Raw genomic sequence first — 12,439 nt, forward strand, 5'->3', positions numbered from 1 at the left:
GCTCTGAGTCCTCCTTCCCTAGAAACCTGGAAAGTTTCATCTGTATCTTGTAGAAATGAGAACAGTGAAAAATAATTTAGTGAAAACAAAAAGAGTCTGTTTTAAAGACATTTTGCTGCATATCTGAATTATTTTGCTTGTTTCACAGCCAGTATCTTGGATGATGGCTACAGCAAAGTGATTAAATAACGTGATACTAACAGCAAAAATGGGAAGCTAACATTTGCTAAAACTTACTATAGAATTCTCATTTTTAAGTTGTGCAAGTGGCTCATGCTTTTAATTTATCTTTAAAGTATAATTATGTCTCCTAGGAGTTGTCTCTTTTTTTTTTTTTTTTTTAACTGTGATTTCAGAGATCTTCCTCTCCAATTTCTGGAGAGCAGACTTTCCCATTGTAATTCTGAATGACCATGTGTCTGATGATATAATAACATTTTCTATTCTGATTATCTGTAAAAGTTCAAATCCATTTCTGCCATATGAAGGTATCTATTTACTCGAGTAAAATGATTGCATTTTAAAAAAATAATTTCCTGATACCCCTACTTCTATTCTCATTAAATTCAGCTACATTTAAGTTAACTATTTCTGCTGTATTCCTTTCATGTTGCATTTTGGCAGGACATAATTTACTATTAAATTATAAAGTATTTTCCTTAATACAGTAGAGATTTCATAAATTACAACATTATAGTTATTTCATTGAATGATCTAGCCAGTTGCACAGGTAAAGATTTCTGTGGAGATGTCACGATCTTCCTATGATTTCTACAGAATTTCACTTGTTGTATTTATTCTCTCTAAAATTCATTTACAATAATGTCTAAATACAATAGTAGTTTTATTTATATGCGAATTTTATGGCTTCTCTTAACAAATGTTAGGACCATGCTGGATAAAGCACTTAAGGTTCTTAATGTTAGAGTCTGGCAGAATTTAGGAGCCTTAGTTTAAAAATGAAATTTATAATACTCCAATTTCTTGGATGAATGAAAGTTTTGGTTCACAAGTAACTTTGCCACTAAAAAATTTCAGTATCTGAAGTTTTGTGAAATGGCCTTCCTGCTAGCAGCCTCATCTTGGATGAACTGAACATCTTGCCGCCTGTCTCATGTCTGGGCTCAAAAGATGAGGCATCCGTGTGCCTAAGTGTGAGTGGGATTGGGAACCAGTAGACCAGCTCAGACTGTGCTTGACAAGAGCTGACCACTCACCATGAAAATACTCCATGAAAAAGGCTCCTTTGTTGATCTAGGCCTGGTTTCTTGATCTTAGTCACAGTAATTACACCCCAGAAACTGGTATTATAAACTAAACCACGCAGTGGAGTGGATGTAAAAAGGAACTGATCTCGTCACTGAATGCGCTGTTGCTGGAGAGCGGTGGTCCATGGCTCAGTATTGTACAGTAAGTTTTATAATGCATGAAGCTACCTGTGATATAGATACTCTACATTCTAGTTTGAGGAGTATGAACGAAAAAAAGAAAGGAAAAAAAATATTAGCTTTAAGTCTTCAGCAGAAGTTGAAATTCTTCGGGTAGAAAGAGAGTTAAAGTTTTACTTTTCATGAAGTCTGCAGTATATGCATTTTTTGGTAGCAACTTCTGTTTCCAATATTCTGTTAAAATTTCCGAGATCCAAACAAGTGGTAGACCTTTCTTGAAAAAGCTGAATGCTGTTGCTTTAACTGTTACCTGCATGTTTCCTCACAGTGAAAAAAAGCCCGACGTTTTTAGATGTGAACACAGGACCCTTCATCAGGACCAACAGCTTTGCCGATGAGCTTGACCTGGAGGGTGAGACACTGCTGACCCCAATAACTCACATCTCGCAGTAAGTCAAGGCTATTGAATTGTGCATTAGTTGACTTAGACAAGAGGAGCCAATTCAGGTGGGAGGAGCTGAAATATGGAGCTGATAGGGCTATCTCAGATATTTGCGTCAAACTCTTTTTACCTTGAAGTTGGTGTATACTGTTCTGAGTGCCAGTAAATCTTCGTGTTGACCTAAGGAAAAGTTCACTTGGCTGTGACACAAGGCTTTAGGCTTTAGCTAATGTCTCTGGGCAGCTGGTGGTTGATAGCCTCAAGATTTTCGCATGGAGACAGTGTGTGGGAGTACTTGCCTGTTGAGAATTATGTTCCTCCCTCAACCATTTTCCAGTGGAATAGCTGTAAAGTGCAAATTTTGAAATACTACTTATGAAACACCAGCCTTTCCATTTCAGCAGCACCTTCTCTATTAGTCAAATGATGATCTGCATTGCAAGAAAAGATCTGTTTTAATCTTTATTACTGCTTTGTTGTATATAAAAATGATTTGAAATAGGCCTGTATTTTTTATTTTGGATTTTGTTTTCTTTTCCTTTTAAAAGAAGATTTTCCACGTCTTTTATGCTAAAATATTATCTCCAGGTTCTCAGATTATTCTAAAAAAAAGAGAATTGCAAAAGATTTTAATTCAAATCCTTTAAAAAAAAAATAATCTTCTGTCATTGTTTAATTCAAACTCTTGTCAAGTGCTTATTATTTACCATAGTAGATGTGTGACAGTGTGTCCTCTAGCAGAGGAATGAGACAATTTTTTCCCCTCCTATTCCTAGAAATCTGAGGATTTCTGCAGTGAAACCACAGATGAAAATTCTTGGCATACTTATATTTCTGAGGTACAAAACATGCAGAAGTGCCTGCTGCCAATTTTCAGGCCTTCTTCCTATACAGTACAAATAGCAGAGAAGCACAAACGTACTTTTTATAGCCACTTAAGAAAAGCATTTTTTACAAAAAGTAGGTTTGGGGGGAGTATTCCCTGACCCCAAACAAATGGACTTGCATTTTCAGCTGAATCACCTAGATGCACGTGTATTTGTAGGCAGAGGATTTAGGAGACTTGTATTCTGGAAGATTTCGTACTGGTACAAGCAGGAGGAGGAAGTCATAAATTTCCTCATGCCTTAGACAAGAACAACGGAGCAGCAAAGCCAGATCTAGAAGTTTCCTTTGGGGGGCTTTTTTTAAACTTTAATTTACCACAACACTGCAGGCTTTCTTTAAGAGAAATAAGCTTTGGTGCTAGGAGTTTTCGTTATCCCTTTTGGATCTGGGGATGACTTAGTTATTTCTCATTGTCGCCTTTGTTGATAAATTTCAAATAATAAGGTGGTCCATCACTTTTAAGTCCAACTTGTGTAATATCTGAGAGTTTTTTTCCTATTTACTTGCCGGAGATCTTAGCGTATAGGTAATGTGTATCAGCTGAAGAGCCTTGCCAAATTAACACCCTAGTCTTCTGGTAACTTACATATTTCACTTTTATTTCCTTAATTTTTGGTTGTAACCTTTGTTGAAATCTCCCTAGATTCCCCTAGGTCATGTGTGATGGGATGTTACAAAACGTGACCCCACATATTGCTTCAATTCTCTGCTAGGGTTGAAGAAGATAGGAGTCATTGTTTCTTTTAAGACTTTGATTTTAGATTCAAAACTGAATAAATTGGATTAAATGCAAAACTGGATAAAATATTCATCGAAATGTGTCTCTTTGACGCATGGGTGCCCAAATGTTGTAGCGCCTGAGAACTGTTCACTTAGAAGTGCATTTACTTTGTAGGCAGTTTATTAAAAGGCCTGAAACAATGCTAGATCAGCCTATAGATGTAAAGGTTTGGCAAAAAGTTAGTGAAAACCCTGTGTTTCCTAATGGCAGTTGGAGTATTGGCATTCAGGTAACAGATATTCCCAAATATTTGGAAATGAGAAATATTCCAATGTTTGTTTTGCTGTGAGGTTGTGTGTTCTGCTTGCATTTGCGGCAGTTGGAAAGCAAGCTGCTGTGCTGCGTTTCACTGGGTACCTGTGTTGCTGGATGCTGAAGACCAGTCACTTTCCGTGAATTATTTAGACAAATCCTCTTTTTTCATTCTTCAGTTCAAAGTCCTAGCAAACAAATATTTATGAGCTGGTTGCGCATGTTAGTAGGACCCGCATTAGACATGTGAGCATAGAATTAAGCATCAAATTTAGAATTGTGCAATAGATAGATCTCCAGGTGCAAAGCCACATACTAATTTTCAGTGTAATAGAAGTGGTTAGTCATTTCAGATACTCGTCGGTGTATGTGTTTAATTCAGGCTTGAAATGCTGTGCTTGAGATAATGTAGGCTGAATTATTTTGTTCTGATGTCCCCGTTTGTGAAGCATTTTATTTCCTTAAAGTCATCATATATACACTATAATCACTCCAGATTTGTTAATAAGGAAATAAGCAATCATATGCAAGTCTGAACCCAAGTACTTAACAAAAATACAGCACCAGCTATGAAAACAAATTAGTATGGAAAAGTCAAATTAAGTGTAAATATCTCTAGTTTCTGGTCTTAAAAGCAATTCATACTCTATCAGAGAACAGAAGCTTGAAGACGGTTTCAGAAGCGGGAGCATAACATAAAACTTGATTTAAGGATGCTTGGATTTGAAATTCATAGAACTATTTCCCGGTCAATTATATATTTATTGCAATGTATGAATTAGCTTATCCATAAACCACAGAAAGGTGACTCCAGAATAATCATTAATTTTTGAAAGTCATAAATGCATGAGTAAGTATTACATAGTTAATTGGAGACACGCAACTGGAAGGTGACTCTTAGTTGACAGTATGAAAAATATTTCCTTTTGACAGGTAATGTAAATCTGGCAAAAGTGTGGGATACTTACTGTTACTGACAGGCAAACACTTGGCACCATTGTGGCTTAAAAAAAGAATGAGGCTAAGTTTGTTTCCTCACTTGCATTAGGTCATGGAAAGAAGATGCCATCTTTCAGCCCTTATGACAAAGGGCTTCAGGCTTTTAGGCCTAAAGTTCCCTTTGAAGTGAATTTCAGTGCCCCGCTTGTTTATGCAAAGATTATTCTCTTTTTATAAATGTTGGTGCGTATTCCCAGTGAATTTAATAGGTTTGGTTTTGCGTCTAATAATAAATATGCAGGTGTGAGGTGTTTTTGCAGGACGTACTCCTGGCTGTATGTTAAATCTGTTTTGAAATAAATATTACACTAAATGTAGCCCTATTTCTGTGGAATTAGAAATGGGAAATCTTCCATGTGGAAAGATTACTGTACCAGTTAATGATTTGCCACTACCACGTTGAGGAAACAAAGTTAATAATAGAAGCACTTTAAGACCTGATGTTCAAACAGGAAAGTGATTGAAATGTCAGAGAAAAAAAAAACCCCACCAAACAGATTTGCAGAAGGTGCTTGCAGAAATATAGAATAAGATAGCAGCACATGGAAGAGTGACTGCACTTTTCCTTCTAGGTGAGAATTCTTCTAAACAGAAGATGCAGATTCAAGCAGAGCAATCTACGTAATTAGCTATTATGGATGTCACTTATAAAATGAACTGCACCAGTTTGAAGAACGCAGTACACAGTGTGTTGTTTGAGATAAGACTTGGCTTTTCAATGGTTTGTTTAATGGTTGTGATCTGTTGTGTTGTAAAAGTGAAATAGGAAACTAGACTGTAGCTATAGCACACCTCTCGTTTGGACTTCTCACTGTTTTCTTTCTCTCTAATCAGTGTGTTCCCATATTGTCCCCTGTTCCCTGTTTCACTTCATTGGGTCTTTTGTTCTATTTGCATTTTAAAGCAGTAGAAAATCGATGCTACTTGTAGCTGAGCCTCAGCTACCAGGAGTTCTTTCCATATGTTTGTATAATTGCTTGATTTCAGCACCTTTTTTAACTTTACATTTGGCATTAACTGAAGTAGCAAAAAGAAATTGACCAACTTCTAAGGATACAAATGGGAGGGAGAGGGAGAAGTGGGTGGAATTGAGCTGAAAAAGGAAGAGAAGAAAATAATGAAGAACTCTCAATCTAATATCTTTATTTGAATATTTCTCACTTCTTTAAAGAAGTTTAAAAGGAGCTCCGCATGCTGCATGAATCTTTCAGAAATTCTACCGGATAAAAAATAAGTTGATGTCTGTTATTTCTATAGTTTCCCATTCTCAGGGTCTGGCAGCTTATTAGACAGCGGTTTGTTTAATCAGCTCTGATGTATAAATGTTTGGTATTGCTTTCTGCTTCTTAGTAAGAGTAATCTTTTCGGGAAATACTATCTCTAAATGTATTGTAAATTTACTGCAGAAATTGAAGCGTAAATCAAAGGTCATCTCTGGATACTGTATTTAAACTCTTTTTATTTATAAAGTAGCTTGTTTTTTCACAAAGTTTGAAGAAACTGGTGAGACCCCTTGAAGAACTCAAACCTAGTTCTATCCTCTAGAGTATGATACCAAGTGAGTACTCATGACAGTCATGAGACTATGTAAACCAATATACTCTCTACCTATGCAAATTGCTGGCAAAATTCTTGATCTTTAAATTGTGAGTGTAGTTCATATACCTCTTTCTCTCAATTATTTTTTTTTTGTGTGTGTCTGTGAAAGAATTACAGTGGGATCAGCTGACTTCAGGAAATGTATTTCTTGTTGAAAGCAGTTGCTGATATTGCACATTTGAGATCCTGTTATTGTCTATATGGTCAAAATAACAATAATTCTTGGTGCTTTAATGACTCTTCCCCATGTCTTTCATATCTCTCTCTATTGGGGTGATGAAAATACGGTTCATTAGTTAAGGATTGGTTTTGTCAGCATACAAATAAAATCATATTTCAATGGAGGCTTTCTTGCAATGGCATACTGCTGTGATCTTAGATTTAATACAGTAGGCTTACACTGAAATATAGCATTAGTTTTAAAACAAAAAGCACTTTGTGTTGTTAAGTGTATTTCCATACCCCCAAAAATCTGTATTGTGACATCAGCTTTATCTTCTGTACTATCTCCATGAGCATCTCGGGTGTGGTAGAGAGCCTTTTAGGCATTGTATTAGCAATTGTAATGGCAGGCTGCAATGGTGGGGGTGTTTTTAAAAATAAACCCCTCTTTGTTAAACAGCACGGTAGTGGAATAATTAAGCAACCAAATTCAGTGCTTTTTAATAATTTCCAGATGAAGACGAAATGATAACAGATGGATCTTTCTGAATTATTGAAATGAATGCTTTTGGACAGTTTAAAATATAATTGAAATAATTAAAGTGTGCTGGTAAACACTGAGTGCAGTGTCCATGGTGCTGCAGTTACCACTGGCTTTTCTTGGAAATAATGTTCTCTTTCTTTTTTCTTGAAGATTTTTATTAAGTGTTCTATGTTTTAATTGCCAGCATATAATCTGTTGGCATGAGATATAACACCGTTGCCTAGAACAAACAGTGCTGAATGTGTTTTATAACCGTCTCTTTTCTGTTGGATTATCAGTGAGTGGATTCCCTATTTGCTTTGATTTGCTAGGTCATATTGTAAAAGATTCCTGCTTTTATCTTCCTCTTCTATACCGAAATGACCCTCTGAAGTCTGAGTAAATACTTTTTTTTTTCGCTTTCGAGTGGCCAGATGTAACGGCTGACTTCAGCTGTGACAAGAATTCTCTCCGAAATGCTGCTAACAATATTTAAACCGTGATTTGCATGGGGTCTGTTTTATCATTAATGACAGGGCATGTTAGAAGAATAGCAGTGATAGCAACTGTATGTAAGAACATGCTTGAGTTAAGACCAGAGCTTAACGTTCAAACATCTCTGGTTACTGTTATGTGCTGTTATCCCAGTCGTTTACTTCACTTGCAACAGGAAAGTCTCAGTTCTTGCTGTACGCTGGGCAGCATCCCTTTTTCATTCAGCACGTTTCAGTATGTAGTCAAAATCCCTTAGAAATGCTGCTTACAATCTCTGCTGATTTAACAGTTTGCTAAAAAGGGGGAGGACTGTTGCCCTGAGTTATTCCCTTTGGTATGGAAAAGCATCATTATATCCTGTGCTTTCGTTATAAATTGACCATAAACTTGGCCATAGAAATGACCCTAGAATTCCAGACGTATCAAGAATCTGATTTGTCTCATCTATTCAGCTGCTTTGAGCCACTTGAGAATATGAATTGTCCCTCAAGCTGGTTTAACAAGCAATCAGGAAAGTTCCTTTTTCAGAAGTAAACCCCAGAACAGTGGTAAACCAGGCACTGTAATCACTTTGGTGTCATCATCCCATTCTGGTTTCTCGTTGCAGGTTGCATGGGAGGGGAAGAGATGTGGCAATGCAGTCCTGGGTATGGCTAAATCCCCTAAGCAAGCAATGATCAACACAGTGTAGTCATCAAAGAGGACTCAAAGCGTCTTTGGTTTAAGTTCAGAAATTATTAGTTTGCTAGGTAGCCCCATTTTAGGGGGCTGCAGAGCTTGTCTGCAGCTCGAGAGCCAGGTGGTTGTAGTAGAGCAGGACATAAGCAAACTCGTCTCTTAAATGTTGAAAGGCAAATGGGTATTTTAGTATGTTCATCATCGAGAGTTTTACTTCTGGCTTAGGGATGTTGATACCAGCTGGAAGCGCTGCCGAAAGAGCTGTGGCGTTCCCACTGTAGCAATGAGCAGTGGCAGTGTTGTACATTTTCTTGTGCAGCTGCCTTGATTAAAAATCACTGTAAAATCTTCCCTGCACCTGAAGAGTACTGTAGCCACTCCTGTGCTGAGACAAATGTGATACCATGTTTCCAGGTGCGCTTGCATCTGTCTGTATATAATTGATCTGTCATCCTGCGCCCGGATTGGAAACTCTGAGTTGGGCACTGTTGTTGTTCTGTGTTTGTATGATGTCTGATAGGTGGGATCTCAGCACATGAACAGTTTCTATGTTCTGCGTCTGATGTCCGCTACAGAGTTGGCTAAAGTTGACTGATTTTTGATTTTGACTTATCATTTGGACATGATATTCCATGATACAGGCAATTGTTTATAATCTTCATTTTTATAGATGGATTACCTGAGGTGTGCTGAGGACTTGGGCAGATCTTCATGGTGTCTTATTTCACCCTCAACGCTGTAGTAACTCAGCTGCTTCCGACAGTGCAATAAGTAATGTGGCTAACATCTGTCCCATGTGGTTACTTGTTTCTTTTATCTGTGGGGAGAAATTCTTGTCTACTATGGTGGGTGGTTGCTTTTTTCATAGATTAGATAGAGCGTGTAGTTTACATCTGTAGATCTGAAGACCAGAAGGGATAATTAGATCATCTCCTTTGATCTTGTAAAAGACAGGCTGTAGCGCTTCATTGAGTTGAATGCAGCATTACTGTGCTGTGTTCTTAATATTAGCAAAAGCACAATAAAAGAATTGTATCTCACAAGCTTAGAGAGTGAACAGGTGAAAAATTCAGGCAGGAAACTAGAGTTTGCGATTTTGTCTCTCCTTTTATTTTATTTTAATTTTCTGTCTATCTATTAATTGGAGAGGGAAGCGCTATCATATACTGGTGCTGCTATTTGCCGGAGGGTAGTACTGGCCAAATATGTTCTGTGTTAGAGGCTTCAAGCCTTTATGAAATAATATTCTCATGATCTTTTCTCCCTTACTACAAAATGTCACTGATGCATTGAAGTACTACGTAAAATTACTATTTGGCTATTTTATGTTACTGACATAGAATAAAAGTAACGTGTTGACTTTTCCTAGTGTACAAACCGTCTAGGCAGAAGCTAAGATAGCTTAGCTATTTCTTTTGTGTTGCAGATGAACGTTGCATTCCTTGGTCTCCAAGTGCTGGTTTACATCTTGATTGATGTTAAGTAATTAAACCAGACTCCAGCTGCTTAGTGATTCAGAAGTACAGGGTTCCTATGCTGTAAAAACAACAAGCAACTCTGCACTTACTTTTATCATTGTTTAATTTGGGCACCGTGCAGAATAATAAGTACAAAATTTTATTTTTTTTTTGAGCGGGGCAGACAATAAAAATGTCCCAGTTTTATCTCACATTTTTAAAAGTTAAATTTATTGTCGACTGAAGTTAACCCAGAATTAAAATTCAAAGCATAAATAATTATTTTCTTTCTGTTCAGAGGATGGCGGATAGCTTTACTATTTGTTTCTATGTGGTGGATATACCAAAAGAAGTTAAAAGCTTGATTAGTTTATAATATGCGCACTTCTTTTATCCATTATTTTATGGATAAATGGATGGCATTATTTTATCCAATATACAGGGTAGAAACTTTGTTTAATGGTTTATTCATTATATGACAAATAATAGTTTTCTACTACTGTGATAACAAAATACTTATTATGAAGTTGTAAAATTTAATACTTTTAAATAGCAGTTAAATTAGCGTACTTTGAAATCTGCGGGCAGCATTATGCCCACATATGCTGCATCTACTGTGCTAAACTGGTGTAGCAAACACACCTGGATTTGGTATCACGGCTCTCCAGCAAAAGTCAATTTGGTTTCAGTACAAGGTTGTAGGAATTCCTGTCAAGATTGGTATGTGCCAACCAAGAGACATAGTTGACCACTGAGACTTATTCCGTGTGCAAGTACAAACTAGTAAATGAGCATTTTTTTAGCAAAATTATAATTCTAATATTGGTCAAAATGTTTGCATTTGTAAATATTTCTTTTCATTAGGGAAGTGATGGCTATGGATGAGACTGCAGTTACAGATACCTGTGTCTGTGTTTGGGGCAGACAGAGGTGGAAACCAACACAGCATAACAAGGAAATACCTTGTCTAATATGTTTTTTTACCTAATCATCTAATTCCAGGCTCAACTATCAAATCCAGGCACAGAGCATTATGGTATTAAAAACAAATAGCACGTGTGACCCAAGGGACCTTTGTATTTTAATACTTGGATAATGTTTCATTTTTTAATAAGGTCTTGTGAGAGCATCTTTTGCAGTAAAGTGCATTACATTGGAAAAGTGGATATCAACAGCTGGTTTAAAGATTGCTGAACAGTGCAACAGGACAGCAGTGCTGAAGGAAAATACCTTTTTGTAGCAGTATTAATGCACAGGAAAACAATTGCAAGAGGTGTAAATGGGATAGTTTACCTGCTGGAATCCTGTAATTGTTGAGGAAATTACATGGTGTACATTCTGTGGGTAAAAGTGATCTGAAAATTGTTCGAACATATTATCGATACAAATGATCTTTCCTATTAACTTCATTCCCTAGTGTTTTACACTGCTGCCAGTATGACCAGTTCAGAATTAATGTGGTAATTTCCTCTTGCTGTACTTCTCTGAAAATCCTTTTACAGCATTGACACATTAAAGAGTTTCTTCTGCAGCTGCTGTTTCTGATCACTATTGATGATTTTTTTTCCCCGAAGTTAAAAACACGGTCAGGTATGCTTAACACCCCACTGATGTAGCAAAGCCTTGCTGGAAAATGCTCGCTTACTGCAATGAAAGGTTTTGTTTGAAAGATTTGCCAAATCCAAAGTAAAGCTATAAAGTTAGGGAGCTTTATGCATCATCTTGGATGCTGGATGTGTGAAGTGCAGTGGGCGCCTGCCCTCAGCAGAGAGCCCATGGGAGGTCATGGAGTGGTTGACTGAAATTTACTTTCTTCATGTAACTGCGAGGACTGGAAATAATTGTGATTTCACTCGGTGTCTCAGGGACGTTCTGTCATTCCCACGTGTAGAACTGTGCGTTTGGTTTTACTCACCACAGGAAGTTAAACTGGGAAAAGCCAAAGCATTTTCATTGTGCTGCAGACAAAATACCTTAAATACCTTACAGCAGTTGTCAGCCTGTTAGCAAACTAAAGCTAAGCACCTGACCGGTTGCTCATGGTTGTGTTTTGATCTGTGTTTTTCTCAGGTTCCTGTATCACAGCCATTTCTGTGGTTACTGGATGTCTCTTGGGATAAAAGTAAATACAGAAGCTAGTCATTGCTATGTCCGGTTACTCCTCTACGTCTGTCTGTCCCAAGGAAAACTGATGTGTTTGTGTTCGTTTTTTTCCCTTTTTCTCCACGTGGAAAATGCATAAACATCATGTCAAAAGGGAAATGGCTCAGAAAGTGGCAACTGTTGTCGTTGTCGGTCTGTTTTTATGTCCTTTTGGTCAGGGGTCTGCCCCACAACGAAGTCCCATCTCCTGTGCAGCCAGGTGTCATTGGTACAGAAACGTCACTGTTCCTGAAAAGAGGAGTTATTGGGAGTGGTGGGGATCTCAGGGACTTGATCTTTTAGGAATTTTGGGCCCATATGAATTAGAGCCTTGAAAATAAAGGCAGAGGACGTTCAGTGTGACCCAGTGTCCTGTGGAGAGCCCATGAAGTGAGCAGAGCACAGCAGAAATACCATTCGTTATGCGATTCATGGTTTACTAGAGAGCATCGTGCTGGGTTTTGTAGGTGCAGTGGGTTTTTTTGAGGGATGGCACTTTCAGGCAGGCTAGATTCATAATTAATACAGGCTCTGTATGAATGGAAGAGCCTGGGGATGCCGAAAATGTTTTGTGGTCACTACCAAAGTTGAGTTTACACGCAAGAATATGAAGGGCAGTGAACAGAGAGCTGT

The 12,439-nt window shown here is 37.5% G+C and overlaps 1 protein-coding gene across 1 annotated transcript in view; it reads left to right on the plus strand.

The window, feature by feature from the left end:
* KCNQ1 (potassium voltage-gated channel, KQT-like subfamily, member 1) overlaps positions 1-12,439 on the plus strand; it is a 363,965-nt gene that overhangs the window by 115,841 nt on the left and 235,685 nt on the right. Inside the window, exon 11 of the mRNA XM_009892035.1 lies at positions 1,717-1,837. Within this exon, the coding sequence (XP_009890337.1) occupies positions 1,717-1,837 (121 nt within the window). The remainder of the gene's footprint in view (positions 1-1,716; positions 1,838-12,439) is intronic.

The sequence above is a fragment of the Charadrius vociferus genome, unplaced genomic scaffold, assembly GCF_000708025.1.
Source record: "Charadrius vociferus isolate BGI_N301 unplaced genomic scaffold, ASM70802v2 scaffold179, whole genome shotgun sequence".
Lineage (NCBI taxonomy): Eukaryota > Metazoa > Chordata > Aves > Charadriiformes > Charadriidae > Charadrius > Charadrius vociferus.